Genomic DNA, 18029 nt, shown 5'->3' with positions numbered 1-18029 from the left:
CGGAACGGGTAGATAGTGCTCAAGTGTGCTTGGAGTCAAGTGGAACTGGTGTCGAAGTGCGGAAGCTAGATATACGTGTTCAAAGGAGAAGAGAAAGGACAACTCGATAGGCGATCAATTCAATTCAGGGAAAACGAGCTTCGTGCGCGTGATCCGCGGACTCGCAAAATGTTCGAGAGAAAGGAACCCTCGCTCTCTCCAAACGCGCTAGACTTCCCTCAACCAGTCATCTCACAACTAGACTCAATCCCTCTCTTTTTTCGAAACCAAGAGTTTACGTTGAGTCTTCAAAATTTCCTCTCGACCTCACTCTCGCCCGAAATTTCTTCCCTCGAACCCTTACTATGCATCCGTCTACAGTCGAAAGAGAAACAGAGAACGACGAGATGAACAGAGACGACTCGAAGACGAAATTAAGCAACTCGGATATTCGAATCCTCTTCCTGCGACACTTCCTCGCACTCAGATACAAGAAGCGCTCAAGATCAACTACAGAAGCTACAGATGGACTCGACGAGGAGCCTCTTCCTCCGAAGTGGGTATCCCTTCTATCCCGACGCCGTTTCGAATGCGCAAGTTCTACACAAAAGACTTGCTGCTCGCAACAAATCCTCTACCTTCACATCCCTTCAACTTCCTGACGGCACTCAAACAACCGATCTCTCTACTGCTCTCTCTCTCTCGCCCACACTAAATTCTCCTCTCACTTCTCCCCATCTGCTCGCCCCTCCGACGAAATCGAGATCGCACGAACCAACTTCCTTGACTACATTCGCTCGAGCACCCCGAATTCCGACCCTCGATTTGCTCGTCGTTGGGATCCTGCGCTCGCAGCTCGACTCGACGATCCAATCTCAAGTGATGAAGTAAAACAGGCAATTCTCTCCGCCCCTTCCGCCTCCAGCCCCGGTCTTCTCGGCCTCCCCTACGAGTTCTACAAGCAGAATGTCGCTCTCCTTGCCCCTACCCTTGCTGCCGCCTTCAACTCAGCTTGGGAACGAGGTTCTCTCTCTCCTTCACAAACCGAAGCTCGAGTCCGACTTCTCTTCAAATTCCAAAAACCTAACGCCGACCCCTCTCTCCTCGCTCACTATCGACCTATATCCCTTCGAGACACAGACTACAGACTCCTCGCTCGAATCCTCGTTGCAAGGATCAACCCTCTCCTTCCGAACTCGATTCCTCGCGGGCAGATCGGTTTCGTTCCCAAACGAGACAGTTCTGAAGCCGGACTCCATCTCCAGCTTCTAATCGACGAAATCCAACATCACCAGCTTCCGGGAGCAACCCTCCTCTCCCTCGATCAAGAATCCGCGTACGACCTCCTCGATCACTGGCACGAATGGATTCTCGAAAGTTACCGATCCTTCGGTGCCCCTCCCCGATTCCTTCGTCTTCTCTCAACTATCTACGACTCTACGATGCTACGAGCCAGGTACAACATCAATGGTTACTTCACAGAACCCGTTGCCCTCCGTTGTGGACTTCCTCAGGGTTGCCCTTTATCCTGCGCCTCGTGGCTCCTCTCCTTCCAACCCTTCCTCGACGCACTCATTCGACGATGAATCGCACTCACAATCCCCAACTCTATACAACGGGCGCGATGGGAGGTTCTCACCTCACTCGCTTTCGCGGATGACTCGATTCTCGTCGTCGAAAATCTCTCCTCCTCACTCCCCCTCCTCCGCAACCTTGCTTACGACTGGCAATCCGCTACGAATGGACGACTCAACCCTGGCAAAACCGCTGCGACAGCGATAGGAGAAGATGCAAAATCCGATCCTCTAGCCTCCGAGACAAATTGGACGGAACTCGAAGATTTCACCGTCTGGGCAGGGTTTCCTCTCTCCCTCTCTCCCCAACCTCCCTCCTTCTACGCTCTCCTCCTCGACAAGATCAAGCGCAAGGTGGAAGGAGCCTCAAATCTCTATTCTACACCCCGGACTCGAGCAATCTACGCAAACACGCACATCATCTCGCTCGCTCTCCACGCTCTCTCCTTCTACCCCGCTCCCTCCTCCTTCCTCGACGACTTCCACTCTCTCGTCGACAACTTCGTCTGGAATTTCAAGAAACTGAAGAGGAAAGGAGTCGCGTTCCTTCCCGTTGCGAAAGGAGGACTCGGATTAATCGATCCCGTCCATGTCGACAAAGCGAACAACCTCCGTCGCCTCGATACCCTTCTCTCTCTCTCTGATCCCCTCTGGCACGATCTCGCTCTCACCTCCTTCTGTCGAAACTTCGCAGAACACCGAGAAGGAACCGGGAGCCCTTGGGCTCTTTTTCGCAAGACATCGATTTACAAGATCAAACATCCCTTCTGGCGCGCCCTAGCTTCAGTAGCTCGTCCACAACACCTCCAAGTCAACCTCCTCGCAGCCTCCGCTGCTGAGCTCCTCTCCTTTCCCCCCTCGCTCCTTTGCGAACATCCCTCGCTGTCTGATTTCTTCACTCTCTCCAGTCTCTTTACTGATACATCTTCTTCTTTGTATTTCACTCTCCCTCCCTACTCCCAAGAACCTATCACCTCCTCCCCCGCTTTACAGAATGCTAGACTCGCATGGCAAGCTTTCGCGACAAACCACCCGATTCTCTCTCGTCACTTCCCTTCTCCCGTTCCCTCGATCGCACTCCCACCTCCTACGTCACCTACACCGCCCACTTTCACCCTCCTCTCGCTTCCACACGGATTCTCCGCCTCCGATGCTCGCTCCCAACTTCTTTCGTCTCTCCCTTCTTCGCTCTGTTCAACGGTTTTCGAACTCCTTCCCAATTCACACCTGGTGGAGGAGGACCTAGCCCGGACCTGGACCTGGATCAACTTCCGACCAGCCACCCCTCGAGAGGCAGAGACACACTGGCGAATCCTCCACTCCGCGATTTCGACTCGCATTCGCCAGCACAAATTGAAGAAATCTCCGGATGATTCATGTGTCTTCTGTTCCCCAACGTCTCGAGATACGGTCGTACACGCCTTCTTCCTGTGTACGTACTCGTCGGTGTACTGGCGTCGATTCTCTCCCACCTCCACGAAAACGTCGATCCCAACTTCACTGCCGAAACCTTCACTCCCACTCAAATCCTCCTTGGTCTTCCTATCCTCCGGAGTCGATTCGACGATCGAGCAAAACCCTACCTCCGAGCTCTCGTCGCGGTTTCCCTGCAGTTGTTGAGCGACATTCGTTGGAAAAGAATTAAACCCGATCCCTCCCTCTCCTCTCCGGCGCCGTTGGACCTAGCGATGAAGGCGATAGACGAATCACTTGGGCGAGTATCGTAGTCGGTTAATCTGTGAAAAGGCGGGAAAGGGTGGATTTGGCGATGTACTGTGCCGAAAGAGTGCAAGAGTCGCATCCACGTTACGGTTGAAGTTGAAGTTTGATAAATTCCATTAAAGTTAACGTCTAGACTATGTAGACGCCGCCGGTTTTGGGGTTTTGATTAGAAAATCTCTGGCTGTTTTGTTGTGTTACACTTTCGTTGCAATCTGCATCAAACCTCAAAAATTTCATCTGAACTTTTGAACTTTTTCATCAAACACCACCTTTCGCACCTGACTCAGGATGCCCGGTGCAAAACGCTACTTCGATGCAGATTCTTCAGCAGGAGGAGATTCACCCGCGAAACACTTCAAGAGCGACCGAGGAGGAGGGAGAGGAAGAGGAAGAGGAGGAGGATCAAACGACCGTGGGAGGGGATCTCGAGGTAGAGGAGGTAGAGGGGGAGGAGGAGGTAGAGGAGGTCGTTCTAATGATAGGGAAGATAGACCTAAGAAGGAACCGTTCAAGCCTAAATCTGGGTTCATCGCAGAAGGATTAAAAGCCTAGCAAGTCCCTTTTTTTTCTCCCACTCTCCTAGGGACTCACAACTGATACGAGAACGATTGGAACAGTGCTGATGCGGCAGAGCAAGCGAAAGTCGACCCGACTGGAACTGATGCGACTTCACCTCAAACGACACTTTATCTCACAAATTTACCTCCGACTCTCACTTCCCCTCAATTGACCTTGATCTTCTCTTCTTATGCTCCTATTCGAGCTGCATTCGTCGTTTCTACCGGAGGAGGAGGTTCAGCTCCAGCTCCCGATTTCGGAGGAGCAAATGCGATTTCAGTGAAAGCGGGAAGGGACAGAACTGGGAAATCGACTTCAAGAGGGTTCGGTTACGTACGATTCGTACTCCGTACCGACGCCGAAGGATGCCTGAAAGAATGGGGCAACGATGGAATTCCTCGCAGTGCGATGAGGGACGTCGAAGGTCAAACGGAAATGCAAAACGTTGATTGGAACGCGATTTGTGGGAAGGGGACGATCAAATTGTCATGGGCGAAAAAAAAGTTGAGGGAAGGGGAAGCTCCAGAGGGGGCAGAGAAGGATTGGAAGAAGAAAAAGGAACAGAAAGTGGAAGTTCCTCCGACTCCTCCTCAAGCTCAAGTTGAAACGCCCGCCGCCGCCGAAGACGCAGTCGAAGAGGAACAACCTCAGAAGAAATGGAGGCCAGGATTATGGGACTACAACGCTCCGAGAACTGTCATCGTTCAAGGTCTTCCTCTACCAGGAGAAGAAGGATCGATGGAAGAAACCGCTGAGGAGGAGGAGGAGGAATCAAAACCTGAAGCGGAAGAACAAGACAAGATGGAAGTCGAGGGAGGAGAAGCTACCGGATCGAACGCTGTCGTCGCACCGAAGAAATCGAAACCGGTCGACTGGAGTAAAGCTCTGAAACAACGAGCGAAGAAGATTGGAGACGTCGAAGAAGTCAAATTCCCCGTCGAACTCGCTTCAGGAGAACAAGTCGCACTCGTTACGATGTATACCCCTCGACACGCTCACGACTTGATGACGAAACTCAACAATCACGTTTTCCGAGGTGTTCTCGTTTCCGCTGCGGTCAAGAGTACTTGGGATCTCTGTCAACGACTCGGTCGTGCGAAGGGAGGAGGAAGGCTTCTCGTTCGTAACCTCGGATTCGACGTGAGTAAACGATCTTCTCCCAATTCTCTTTCTCATTTACTGAACTTTTCTCTCTCTGCAACAGGTCAAAATCCCTGATCTTCGTGCCGCTTTCGCTCGATTCGGTTCTCTCCATTCTATCACTCTCCCCGTCGATTCCAACACCAACAAACCTCGAGGATTCGCCTTCATTTACTTCATCACGAAATCCTGTGCCGAAGCCGCCCTGAAAGCCGTCAACGGTACTCGAATCTTTTCTGGAATGGCCGCTGAACGAATCGCGAGTGAAGGAGGAAAGGAAGGGAAGAAGAAGGAAGTGAGGGAAAAGAAGAAGGCTGAGAAAGAAGCGGCGAAGGGTGGAGGAGGTGATAAAGGTCGGCTGGTTGCGGTTGATTGGGCGCTCGGAAAGGAGGATTGGAAGAAGGCGCAGGAGGGAGATGCAGAGGATGCTGAGAAGGCAGAGGGAGCGAGTGGAAGTGAGGCGGAGAGCAGCGAAGGAGACGATTCGGAGGAGGAGTCCGACGAGGAGAGCGACGAGGAAGACGAAGACAGCGATATGTCACCCGTTCCCGAAGGTACAGAAGACTCGGACATGTCTCCTGAACCCGAGACTCACCCCGACGACGATGATGACGAGCTCGAGGAGGAACCGAAACCGCCTCAAGAGGGAACGACCCTCTTCGTTCGTAACATCTCTTTCGAGACTACTGAAGCTGAACTCTACGATCTGTGAGCACTACCGATTCTCTTCATTTGCGACGGACTCTGAGCTGACTCTTGTTCCGCACAGCTTCAAACAATTCGGTAAAGTTCGTTACGCTCGTATCGTCTACGATCCTACGACGAAACGTTCTCGCGGTACCGCTTTCGTTTGCATGTGGAACGACGACGAAGCTGAAGAAGTTCTTCGTGAATCCGAAACTCTCAACGCTGGACTCGGTGGAGAAGTCAGTTTGCAAATCGTCTTTCATCATAAGGGGGATTCAGGCTGACAAATTGTTCCCCATAGACCTCGAACAAGAAAACGACGACTTCTCTTTTGATGGCTGATCCTTCGACTTCGGGAGCTTCGAGATTAACGCTTCATGGACGAGTTCTCGCTGCCGTCGCGGCTGTCTCGAAAGGCGATGCCGACAAGCTTCGTGAAGATCGTGACAAGAAGGGAAACACGAAGACAGATCGTCGAAACTTGTACCTCATGCGAGAGGGAGGTAAGTCTTCCCAAGTCTCTTCTCATCCTAGCTCAAACTCGATGACTGAACCACCGACCCATATCATGTAGTTATCTTCCCTTCATGGGCTATCGCCAAGACTCTCTCGGCTGCCGACATGGACGCCCGTCAATCTTCCTTCGACGCTCGAAAAGGTCTCCTTCGTTCGAACCCTTCCCTCTACATCTCTCGTACCCGTCTCTCCGTCCGACAAATCCCTCTCTACGTCACCGACGGTATGATGAAACGACTCGCGAACCACGCCTTGAAGCAATTCCAAATCGACATGAAAGCTGGACTTCAAAAACCTTTCACTCCCGAAGAACTCGCGTGGGTCGAAGACGCTTCCGGTGCGAAAGAACCTGAAAAAACCGAACGAAAGAAGGGAGTACCGCTTTCTCGAGTTCGTCAAGCAAAGATCCTTCGTCAATCGGATCGAGTCGACCCTCTCACCGGATTGGGACGTTCGAAAGGTTACGGTTTCCTCGAACTTGGGACTCACGCCGACGCACTCCGAGTTCTTCGATGGGCGAACGCGAACAAGGACGTCAATCGATTGTTCCGCGTTTGGTGGAGAGAAGCACTCGAAAAAATGATCGATCAGGTCGAGAAGGGAGAAGGGAAAGTTGGGAAAGAAGTCAAGGTTAAGGAGAAGGAGGAACGACTCAAGAGGTTGCAAGAAAAGATGACCGAGCTCGAGGAAGAGGAGAGGATCGCTGAAGAGAAAGCTTCGAAACGGGAAGCGGCAGGAAAAGCGGCGACGGGAGAAGGAGGAAGGAGTTCAAAGTGTTTGATCATCGAATGTGAGTCTCGCGTTTCTTCTCGACCGATCTCAGACACTAATCGATCGTACTACTGTAGTCTCTATCGAGAACGCTGTCACGACGAAACGACGAGCTGAGAAAGCGGATCGTTCGAGGGAGAAGGCACGGCGTGCGAAGGAAAGAGGAGGAGAAGAATCTTCAGACTCCGAGGCCGACGACGACGACGACGACGACAAATCAGGCGACAAGACGAAGGAGGATAAATCAACAGAAGAGGAGAAGAAGACGAAGAAGAGTAAGATTGGATCCAAGAAGAGGAAGGCGGAGCGAGATGCTCGACCACCATCGGAGAAGAAGCCAAAGAAGGAGCCTGGAGTAGACGCAGAGGGCAAACCGAAGGAGGGAGCTCGCATAGGAAGTTTAATCGGAAGGAAGCGACGCGCGAAAGGGAAGCGATAGTTTGTTTCTCACTGTTTTTCTCGCTCTTGCATTTGCCATCTATCGTTTTTACCGCATTCGATTGACTAGATAGGGAGAGACTGAATAAGTTACAGTACAGTATACTCCTCCAGAGTGTGACAAAACAACGATACAACCGAAAGAAAAGAGAAAGAGGATATGATACAAGTTCGAATCTAAACTAAGCCACGATATCGCATTCGGGGTGAACAGTCAGTACGGGTTCAGCCTCTTCCTCCTGCGCTCCCTCTTCTCCACCTTCTGTCGTTGTGGGTGCTGTTCCTCGAAGTTCGAGAAGGTATTTCTCCTGATGAACGACACACGATGTCAGGACGAGTGAGACTCAGTGAGGAAAATTCGAGAAGACTCACCTTGATAAGCTTCGTGAGGACTTTCTCGATCAAAAGAGTTTCGTTATCGAGTTGTTCAATCGAACCCATTTCATCCTCGATTCCGTCGAGGTAAGTTTGGACGACTTCACTTCTCGGCATTCCTGCTCCTTCCTCCTTCTCGTGTTCGGCAATCATGTAGACGATACGTTGCATCATAAGCATGTACTTGTCGTAAGAGATCGAAACTTTCGGTTTCTTCGGAGGAGCGGGAGTCGCTTGTCTCGGAGTTTCATCGCGAGAAGGAGGGGCTGCACCGTTCGCACCTCCTCGACCATGACTCGGAGAAGTAGCGGGTCCGGCTGCCGAGGAAGGAGCGGGATCGGCTCCAGCGTTGTTATCTCCGTGGTCATTGTTATCGTCGTCGTCTCCTCCCTCTTCCTCCTCCTCTTCATCGGACGATTCATCGATATCGACATCGTCCTTCTCGACGTGAATGATCGATTGCGAAAGGAGGTTGTAAGCTTCGTTAACGAAATCGACAGTAATCTACTCGAGGAGAACCGCTAATCAGATCCAGAGCACTTTGAGAGTATGAATTGTGACTCACCTCTTCGGTACAGTTGGCACGAGCGATCGCTTCACTGAGTCGGACCATACTTTCGAGTTGACGAACGGTTACTCGGTAAGAGCTTCGACCGTAACCTTGAGCATCCTCCGAACGGAGTTTCCCATAGAGGTGAACGAGTTGTTTCGAAGCGGCAGGAGTGAGCTACAACCACGTTGATGTCAGCTTCAGGAACGGAAAAAGAGGACAGCGAAGAGAGAGCGTACTTTAGGCATGAAAGTTCGAGCGTATCGAATGTATCGTTGCAGTTCGTCGGTCGAGAATTCAGGGTTGATCGCAGCGTTACGGTGCATGTGGACGTTGACGATATGAGTAGCGAGTTTGAGGTCGACTTCGGGGTTGCACTCGTCGAGAACGACGAAGAAGAGATCGAAACGTGACATGATGGGAGCCGACATGGCGACGTTCGCTCGAAGCGAGAGTTTCTTGTTGTATCGTCCTCCTACCGGGTTCGCAGCGGCGAGAATCGAAGTTCGAGCGTTGAGAGTTGCTTGAATACCGGCTTTCGCGATCGAAATCGTCTGTTGTTCCATCGCTTCGTGAATCGCGACTTGATCCGAGAGATCCATCTTGTCGAATTCGTCGATCGCACAGATTCCGTTGTCGGCCAACATGAGCGCTCCCGCTTCGATCGTGAATTCTCCAGTTTCTTCATCCTTGACGACGGCGGCGGTCAATCCAGCAGCCGAGGAAGCCTTTCCAGAGGTGTATACGGCTCGAGGAAGGAAGCCACAAACGTATCTGCGAGAGGGAAAAGTTCAGTATCAGGTAGAAAGCGAGAGCTATTGAACTCACTTGAGGAATTGCGATTTGCTGACCGAAGGATCTCCGACGATACAAACGTTCAAATCTCCACGCAAATTCATTCCTTCTGCAGTCTGCTTGTGCACTCCACCCATCAGTTGAAGCAAGATTCCCTTCTTTACGATTTCGTGACCTTTTCATCGATACAACCGATTTCAGTTTTCCGGAAACGAAAACAGAAAGAGATGTCGTACTGACCATAAACGGTAGGAGCGATCGAAGAGACGAGACGAGAGTAGATGTGTTCGCTAGTGACCATCGCTTCGAGCTGCTGAACCTCCTCCTTCGTAAGACTTTCGAGGAACTCCTTTCGGTTCTCCTCGACTCCGGCATCGTCTGATCGAATATTCGTAGCATTCGCCTGCAGGCTCACGTGTCAGTGACGGCGAGAATGAGAAAGAGAGGAGAGTACTTACCCTTGCTTCAGCACTTGTGGCCATACACGCCAAGAACGCCGTCTTGTACGTCAAATCCTTCACTCCCAAACTCTTCAATCCGCTAACTCCCAAATTTCCTCCCATCGATCCGGAACCGCTTCGTCCTCCAGCGTTCTCTTTGAGCATCTCGGCGTTGACTCCAGGGAGACCGAGTGCTGCGACATCGGGCACGACGATGAAGGTTCCCGTGAAAATAACTTTGTCTCCAGCTTTTGCCTTCTCGACGATCTCGGCTCGGAGAATGACATCCAGTCTGAAGGAGTGTCGAAGAGATTAGCACTGCAGTTCGACAAGGAAGAGACGACGCAAACTCACGATCGAGGCATACTACCAGTCGGAATTTCGTTCGAGTTTTCCTGAATTCGAACTTTTTGCCAATCCGAGAATTTCGATTGTTCGATAGACAACTTCCAGGCCGATTGATTAGAACACGTCAAGTTGGGACACATCGAAGGCTGTCAGTTACAGAAAACCTAGTCAGCGATACGAATCGAGAGACTAGATATTCCCGCAACTGACCTCCGTGTACTTGAACTGTTGTTCGACATCCCTGACGATACCCTTACAGATGAGACAAATGAAACTTCCGAATGTCAATTCCGGTCGGACTTCACTCGTTCTCGTTACGGTTCCGCTGATCGCGCTCAATTTTCCAATCTTGTCTGTTCTCATGTCTCGGATTCCCTCGACGAGTGGTAGGTTGTAGAAAGCGAGGTTGAACTGTCGAACGGCGAGACCGGCAGCGGCAGTCGAAGTAACGTGAGAATTGGTGTAGAGGTATTCAGGGGCGTATTTCTTCACGAGGTTTTGAAGGGATCGTCGCATGTAAGGGAGGAACCTGTCAAAGGTTCAAGACCCTACTCAGTTACAGAATCGAAAGAGAGTAGTCCGTGGAACCAACGAACCGGTAATATTGCTGAGTGACAGCTTTCGCGAGCAAGTCGCGAGAGTCGAGAAGATGCTGGTAATCTACGTAGAGGGTCGCCAACTGGAACTCTGCCATCGCTTTGATCTGTTCTTGGTAGTAATAGACTCGTTCTCCTCCATTGGCGTTCGAGGAAGTCGGGGCTGAAGAAGTAGCGGCAGCGTTTGGATCTTCTTGATTAAACCTGTACACGCGTGTAGATGATAGCCATTAGTTCACTGGTCAGATCGGCACACCCGTTGGCTCGATTGAGAGCGTGAGAGACGAGTGAGTAGTCCTCATCTCATCTTGATGTTTCGAGCAAGAAAGCTAGTCAACTCACGCTTCAAGGAACCCCTGGAACATCTCTGACACCTTTTCACCAGTCTCGTCTCGTACCGGAGGAACATCCGCCTGGTCCCTCCCAATCCTGACCTTGTTCTTGTTTCCTTTGGCGCGTCCAGCTCTTCCCTGTCCAGCTTCGATCGCTTCCTCTGCTTCGTCTGCGCCACGCACTGTAGCTGCGTCAGACATCGGATCTGTGTGGCCTGCTACCGAAGACATGTCGAGGTCGATGAGAAGTGGTTGAATGCGAAGAAACGCGTCGCAAATCGTTTCAATCCTCTCTCTCAATTTGCGATCGAACACTCTCACCCAAGCCGTTCTACGAAGAGAACTCAGAAACGAACACGATCACCGGAAACATCTACCGCAAAACGCTCAAACGTGATCCTCCCTCCCTCGCCGAGTTCCGCTCTCTCAACTGTCCTTCTCGTCCTCACTGTCCCCCTCAAAGACCCTCTACAGTTGTGCGGATCGACTCCTGCTTCGGGACCTCAACCTTGACCTCGCAAGACTCGCGTTCGTCCTCATTTCTGCCTCCGACGCTTTCGAGACCCTCGATTTCCCCTTCCATTCCTTCTCCTCCATCGAAGACGACGAGCTTTCGCTGTCGCTGTTCGCCCCGGGTTCCTGACGCTGAGCGGAAGCAGGTCGACCGCGGGAAGCTCTCGAATTCGAACGTTCCCTCCCAATCAACGCCTCCCTATCCTTCTTCTCGTCGTCCGTGTCCGACTTCGATCCCGACTCTTCACTGAAACAATCACACTGATATCCCTTCCTGCTCCTGAACCCTTCCCTTCCTCGAGCGAGATCCAGTCCAGCCGATTCTCGTTGAAATCGCAATATCTCGAGAGCCTCTCCTGCGAGTGGGTGGTCAGAGTTGCGTAGTTCTTCCTCGAGGAGACAAGCGTGATCGTATTCGTCGAGTTCGGAATCGACGTCGCCCGTGTGGAAGATGTCGGGGTGCAGAGTGTGAACGAAAGCGGAAAAGACGAGGGCGAACCAGAAGACGAGGGCGAGGGTCACGAAGAGGGACTAGACAACTCGAAAGGGAAGGGCGTCAATGGCGAGTCAAGCAGTAGACAAGGGAAGAGGGAGGGCAATAGCTCACAACCATGACCCAGATTTGCAATCTTTGTCGAAACAATTCACACTCATCGTCTCGATCACTGACAAGAGTCGTTCAGAATGTCAGCTTTGGCTCCTCGATCCCTGCTCCGTGAGACCCCGGGCAGACTTAGGAGATGTGGGCTCACCAACCAGCAACAAGCCAAGTATCCTGAGACAGATGCGCCGCGAGTCCATAAACCCCTACGAACCAAGTTCCAATCCACCCGAAGAGCCAGATGATCCTACTGAGGTGTTTCGCGAGTTCAGGTTGTGGGAAGATCGAAGTGACGAAACTGGCGAACGAGAGAAGGGCGCAGGTCGAAAAGTACCAAGCTGAGAACAGGGCAAACGTCGCCATTTGCCTAAGTTCGACGAAGGCGCTGCTCGAGGACTCAACGAACGCTTTGAGCTTGTCGACAGCTAGATTGGGCGCGAGGCAGCACGAAAAAATGTCAGCCGATTCCCGTTTTCTTCAAGCGAGTTCAGAGGAGAACGGGCGGACGAACCAGAGTATCCATACCAAAGACCGACAGCCCATCCTAGGTAGACGATCACGAGTCCACCAGTCGAGACGAGACTGGCAGCGCGAGCCGAGAGGGTCGAACAAGGGCAAGGGACTTGAATGGCAGGAATGCGAGGACGAAGGTAGGATGAATCTGCGTGGCCTTTCATCTTGAGTACTCTGTGGTTAGTTCCCGTTGAGTGTCGACGAGGCAGGTGAGAGGCCAAGAGGAAGAGCGGTAAGCGATCTTTGCTGTCCGGCACGAGAGGTCTGTGCTTTCTCCCCCGCGTCAGCGACAAGGTTCCCACTCTTGTCACTCGCGAGACTCGACATGTCTGAGCCTCTGAGTAACACAATCAGCTGATAAGGGACATCCTCAACGGTGGAATGTGGTCAGGGAGGTTCGCAGTTGCAGTCAATTTTTCACTTCGACAAATCGAAACACTAGCCCTAGAACGACAGAAAGCAGAGCTATAGGCAAGACGACTAGCACCAACGCCAACAGACACGAGAAAGTAGGCCCTCCGCCTCCGCTCTCCCCTTCTCCCGGTCCCTCATACCTCGTCCTTCGTCTCCCTCTGACTGCCTCGTCTCCCCAATGCATCCCTTCTTCCTCGAGGATCTCCCGATCGGGTGCGTCGAAATGCAGAGGCTTCTTGTATCGTCCTTGTAGTCGAGCGGGTAGGAACTCGTTCTTGGCGTATGTTGGGAGACCGTCGCGATTGAAAGAGGATGGGAATTCGAAATCGACGTTGATTTTGGGCGCATGGAAAGGTCGGAGCAGAGGATTTGATGCGATGGTATCTTTCGTGTGTGAATCAGATGAACTGGCGCGAGTATGCGGAGGAGAAGAAGCTCGAGACGCTGAAGGAGAAGGGGAGGGAGAAGCGGAAGGAGAAGCAGAGTTCGAGTAACGAGCTTGGCGTTTCGAACTGCGACCCCGAAGATATGCCGATACAGTTTCTGCAAGTCGTTGAAGAGAGGTGATCGAGTTATCGCGAAAGGTGAGACGGGTTTTCGGCGTCGAAGAAGAGAGGGAAACTTACCGGGACTGCCTGTTGACACTGCTGTGCGACTCTTCCGTTGCCGACCGACATTTGGTCCAGCATCCCCATCATCCTGCTCCCGTCCTCGACGTAATAGGGCTGTCCCCTCTTCCTGACTCCCTGATTCTTCGCTGTCTTCCGTTTCTGTTTCACTCGCTCGTCTCTGCGTCCGTACGTCGTCCTCCTCTCCATGAACTCGATATCGCCTGTCTTCATGATGTTCATGTTGTCGATGTGGAGCAGGCGGATATGATGAGGAACCGTCAAGGTCGTTCGAGTTTCCGATTTTCGTTCTGCTCCTCCTCCTTTCCCGATCTCGCCGCGGGCGTTCCCCATCCAAGCCATCTCCATCCCCAACTTTATCCTCTGGAGGTATCCTGGACTGTTCCGCTCGCCTTGTGCGCGCATCTCCCTTCAGAGTCGCCCGTTCCTTCCCTTCGAACTCTTTGAGCAAGTCCCCCATGAGATCCGGGTTAAGTCTGACCTTGCTGACCTTGCTGACCTTGCTGAGTAGTCCCTCCAAATCGGTACGGTCGGTTTCACGGGTCGTGGTTGGTTCCACGACAGAAAGCTTTCTCGTTCGATTGCGAGAACGGAATGGAGGAGCGAGAGACGAGTCCGAGGAGTCTGCCGATCGACCTGACATGAATCGAGAACGTTGGTCGGGGCGTAGTCGAGACCGAAGCAGACAGTGGTGCTGAGCAGATTCAGCAGAGCAAGCAAGGAACAAAGCAAGAGACTCTCATAGAGAGCCGTGCACGTAAGGTCCGACGAGTTTCCGCGGCTCGACGATGACGAATGGCAAAGATTGCTGGGACAAAGCTACCAAGGCCCTGAGGGCGAGCGTGCATCGACTGAACAGCTCCGGATCGAACGAACGTGTGTAAGGAATCGGAACGAGATGAGATCTCTTCAACCCGGAGATGAAAACTAGATTCTCCGAGGAATTTTTGCCATAGTTGTCAGACACGAAGCGAAGTGGTGTAGTTCTCGGATACGAGGGAGTCGTAGGAACCTCGCAGGGATTGAAGCGAGAGAAGAAGCGCAGAGAGCAGGATGAGCGAGAAGACAAAAATCAGAGGCACTTTCGCACAGCTGTTCAGCCGCACAACGTTGATAGAGCGTGCCAGTTTCGTGATGACTCACCTCAGCGCCAATGTTCGATACTGTCTGTCCCGGTCCTCCCGCTGTGAGGTAAACCCGACCCGACATAATTCCAGATTTCTCGCTTCGAAGCAGCTACGAGCATACTATTGAACCTTGACCTGATCCCTCTCAATCCTGCTACCTTCCTGTATGATCTTCGCTCTTATGTAGGGGTTTGCTCAATTTGTTCTGATAGACGGTGATCGAAGTCGAGGAGGAATCCCGCATGAACCCGCTGGAAGTAGTAGGTGCTTTGCTGCAGCTGAGTGATAGATACTGATCGTATGTGTACCGGCTATAAGGACAGAGTGCGAGAGGCGATGCATCGAGAGGTCGTCGGAGAAGAGGATCGACAGGAAGGGAGAGAAGGAGGAGGACTGAAGAAGCGAGCGCTGTCGTTCCTGGTCTTTACCCATCGAGCGCGGTCGTATCAAACGGATGGTGACGTAAAGTGATTGATCGTGTTGGTGAGAGAAGAGAGAAGCTCTCTCAAGAAAAAAGTGACAAGCTGATTCGCCTCTCGCTCTCTCTCTCCGCCTCTTTCACCTTCGACCCTTAGACAACAACTATGGCACCTATTTCAGCATCCAAGGCCAAGCGACTCGAAGCCAAGGTGAGCTCCTCTCTTCCCAGCCTCTCCCAACCCTTCATCTTTTCAAAAGATTTCGACCTCGCCTCTCCCTCGCACCCGTGTCAATGTATGTATGCAGAAAGCTGACCTATTGCATCCAACAGGCTGCGAAAGCTGCTGCCAAGGGTGAATCCGTCTCGAGCAAGTCTTCGAAAGCCAACTCGATTTCGACGACCCCGACTACGGTTGGAGAATCAGACGCCCTCGGCGCAGATGCCATGAAGAAGCTCGCGATCGCTACCGACCGATCCGGATCCGGTGTCCTTTCGTCCGACTCGCAATCGCGTGATATTCACATCGAATCTTACTCGCTTTCGTTCCACGGTCGTCTCCTCATTGAGAACGCTGATTTCTCGCTCAACTACGGCCAAAGGTGAGTCATGATAGCGCGGTCATCAGTAGAAACAGTGTTAACGAACTCGTCTGACTGCAGGTACGGTCTTCTCGGAGAAAACGGATCTGGAAAGGTAAGTTAACTAAACTTCACGGACAGGAATGTGTAACTGACGTCTAGCTCTCTTCAGACCACTTTCCTCGAATCGCTCTTCCACCGTGATGTCGAGATCCCCGCCCACATCGATGTGAGTCGCAAATTTCACAGTTCTCGCAACATCGCGAAAACTGACAGAATTCTCTCGTATAGGCTTACCTCGTTCAAGGAGAAGCTGAACCTTCCGACATGAACGCCCTCGACTTCATCGTTCAATCCGCCAAGGACAAGGCTGAACGTCTCGAGAGGGAATACGACGAGATGATGTCTGCCGATTCTATCGACGAAATCGCTCTTCAACTCAAACTCGAAGAACTCGAAGACCTCGACCCTTCGACTTTCGAATCGAAGGCTGGTGCGATTCTTCACGGTCTCGGATTCTCGACCGAAATGATGAAGAGGGCTACGAAAGACATGTCCGGAGGATGGAGGATGCGTGTCGCTCTCGCCAAAGCTCTTACCATCAAGCCTCACTTGCTCCTTCTCGATGAACCCACTAACCACTTGGGTAAGTCGCGAAAGTTGAATGAACCAGTTCGTGTTAGAAACTGACTTCATTTCGTTTCCGATTTACAGATCTCGAGGCTGTCGTATGGCTCGAAGCGTACCTCGCTCAATACAGTCAAATTCTCGTCTTCACCTCCCACTCTGCCGATTTCATGGACACCGTCTGCACCAACATTCTCGATTTAACCCCCGAGCGAAAGTTCTTGACCTACGGAGGTAACTACTCGACTTACGTCAGGACCAAGGAGGAGAACGAGACGAATCAAATGAAGGCTTACCAGAAGCAACAAGATGAAATCAAGCACATCAAGGAGTGAGTTTCTCAAGCTTTTCGTTCCGCTTTTCCAGTTCGCTGACATTATGAAACTCTTTGCAGCTTCATCGCCTCTGCCGGTACCTACGCCAACTTGGTCAAACAAGCCAAATCGAAGCAAAAGATCATCGACAAGATGGAAGCCGCTGGATTCATTCAACCTGTTCACAGGCCCAAAGATCTCATGTTCAACTTTGAAGATGTCAAGAAACTTCCCCCTCCTATCATCGCGTTCAGTGATGTCGCTTTCTCGTACGATGGAAAGAAGGAAAACGCGCTCTACAAGGATCTCTCTTTCGGTATCGAGTGAGTTTCTTCAACCAACCGTCCTTCCCTTGATCTTCAACTGACTCATGAATCACTCGCAGCATGGACTCTCGTATCGCTATCGTCGGACAAAACGGAACTGGAAAGTCTACCCTCCTCAACTTGATCACCACTGACCTCCAACCCATCGCCGGTACCGTTCAACGACACTCTGCTCTCAAACTCGGAAAATACTCTCAACACTCTGCCGATCAACTCCCTTATGACCTCTCTCCTCTCGAATACTTCGAGAAGAAGTTCCACGACAAATTCCCCGACAAGGACACCCAATACTGGAGGTCTTGCATTGGTCGATTCGGTATTTCCGGATCTCATCAAACTTCTCCCATCTCTCACCTTTCCGACGGTTTGAGGAACCGAGTCGTTTTCGCTCAACTCGCCCTCGAACGACCCGATATCCTTCTCCTCGATGAACCTACTAACCATTTGGTGCGTTCCTCTCTGCTTCTCCTTTGTTTTCGCTTTTACTTACGCTGATCATCTTGTTTTCGTTTTTGACAGGATATGGGTTCCATCGATGCTCTCGCCAAGGCTATCAAGGCGTTCTCTGGAGGTGTCGTCATTGTTTCTCACGATTTCCGACTTATCAGTCAAGTCGCCGAACAACTATGGGAGTGAGTTCACCTCTTTTCATTTGTGAACGAGTTCCGAGGAATCTTGACTGACCCTCCCTCGGTTTCTTTCTCTCGCAGGGTTAAGGACAGGCAAATTCGTGATTTGTCCAAGGTGAGTATCTCTCAGTCTCGAGTCACACAAGAGGAAGTTAGCTGATTTCACTTCGCTCTTGTTCCGCGTTTTCAGCAAGACATCACGATCACTCAATACAAAGCCATCCTCGCAAAGAACTCTTTGGCTCAAATCGAACGAGCAAAGCTTGTATCGTACGTCCTCTCTCTTAATCTCATCTTGCCGAAATCCTTGCTGACTTTGCTTTCCGCTCGTTGCAGAAAACAAAACGGCAAGATCGCGGCTTAAGCGAGAAGATCCAGAGTGCCCACCAGCTACACTTTCTTTCGTTCCTCTACTTATACAGTATGCTCGTCCCCTCCTCTCCTGCTTTTGCTTGTTCCCCTTGTACCTGCTTTTCTACCTGTCACTATTATCCCGCTCTTTTTTCGTACCCTCCC

At 51.6% G+C, this 18029-nt stretch overlaps 5 protein-coding genes across 5 annotated transcripts; 3 read left to right on the top strand and 2 right to left on the bottom strand.

Moving 5' to 3' along the window:
• Nucleotides 1-504: 504 nt before the first annotated feature.
• On the top strand, nucleotides 505-3280 carry JCM6883_002336 (uncharacterized protein; the record flags this gene model as incomplete). Its single annotated transcript, XM_076629019.1, has 4 exons — nucleotides 505-535; nucleotides 835-1494; nucleotides 1756-3107; nucleotides 3167-3280. 4 exons carry the CDS (start codon nucleotides 505-507, stop codon nucleotides 3278-3280), a joined length of 2157 nt encoding a protein of 718 aa, XP_076491202.1.
• Nucleotides 3281-3563: 283 nt separating this feature from the next.
• On the top strand, nucleotides 3564-7386 carry NOP4 (mRNA-binding ribosome biosynthesis protein NOP4; the record flags this gene model as incomplete). The annotated part of the gene is made up of 7 exons (XM_076629018.1): nucleotides 3564-3826; nucleotides 3893-4973; nucleotides 5038-5681; nucleotides 5743-5899; nucleotides 5962-6163; nucleotides 6235-6966; nucleotides 7025-7386. 7 exons carry the CDS (start codon nucleotides 3564-3566, stop codon nucleotides 7384-7386), a joined length of 3441 nt encoding a protein of 1146 aa, XP_076491201.1.
• Nucleotides 7387-7567: 181 nt separating this feature from the next.
• Nucleotides 7568-11052, bottom strand: MCM6 (MCM DNA helicase complex subunit MCM6; the record flags this gene model as incomplete). Its single annotated transcript, XM_076629017.1, has 11 exons — nucleotides 7568-7693; nucleotides 7758-8264; nucleotides 8326-8487; nucleotides 8550-9084; nucleotides 9139-9280; nucleotides 9346-9508; nucleotides 9564-9837; nucleotides 9900-10039; nucleotides 10104-10422; nucleotides 10490-10693; nucleotides 10832-11052. The coding sequence occupies 11 exons, from the start codon at nucleotides 11050-11052 to the stop codon at nucleotides 7568-7570; spliced, it is 2793 nt and encodes a 930-aa protein (XP_076491200.1).
• A 237-nt stretch (nucleotides 11053-11289) lies between these two features.
• Nucleotides 11290-12612, bottom strand: JCM6883_002333 (uncharacterized protein; the record flags this gene model as incomplete). Its single annotated transcript, XM_076629016.1, has 4 exons — nucleotides 11290-11865; nucleotides 11942-11999; nucleotides 12087-12360; nucleotides 12447-12612. 4 exons carry the CDS (start codon nucleotides 12610-12612, stop codon nucleotides 11290-11292), a joined length of 1074 nt encoding a protein of 357 aa, XP_076491199.1.
• A 2590-nt stretch (nucleotides 12613-15202) lies between these two features.
• Nucleotides 15203-17877, top strand: ARB1 (ATP-binding cassette family ATPase ARB1; the record flags this gene model as incomplete). The annotated part of the gene is made up of 12 exons (XM_076629015.1): nucleotides 15203-15247; nucleotides 15370-15638; nucleotides 15699-15732; nucleotides 15790-15846; nucleotides 15909-16263; nucleotides 16332-16575; nucleotides 16639-16881; nucleotides 16944-17331; nucleotides 17404-17516; nucleotides 17595-17628; nucleotides 17704-17783; nucleotides 17850-17877. 12 exons carry the CDS (start codon nucleotides 15203-15205, stop codon nucleotides 17875-17877), a joined length of 1890 nt encoding a protein of 629 aa, XP_076491198.1.
• Between the last annotated feature and the right edge of the window lie 152 nt (nucleotides 17878-18029).

Source organism: Sporobolomyces salmoneus (genome assembly GCF_050403485.1).
Source record: "Sporobolomyces salmoneus JCM6883 DNA, S_salmoneus_JCM6883_v1_ctg3, whole genome shotgun sequence".
Classification (NCBI taxonomy): domain Eukaryota; kingdom Fungi; phylum Basidiomycota; class Microbotryomycetes; order Sporidiobolales; family Sporidiobolaceae; genus Sporobolomyces; species Sporobolomyces salmoneus.
This window is presented reverse-complemented; position numbering and strand designations above follow the sequence as displayed.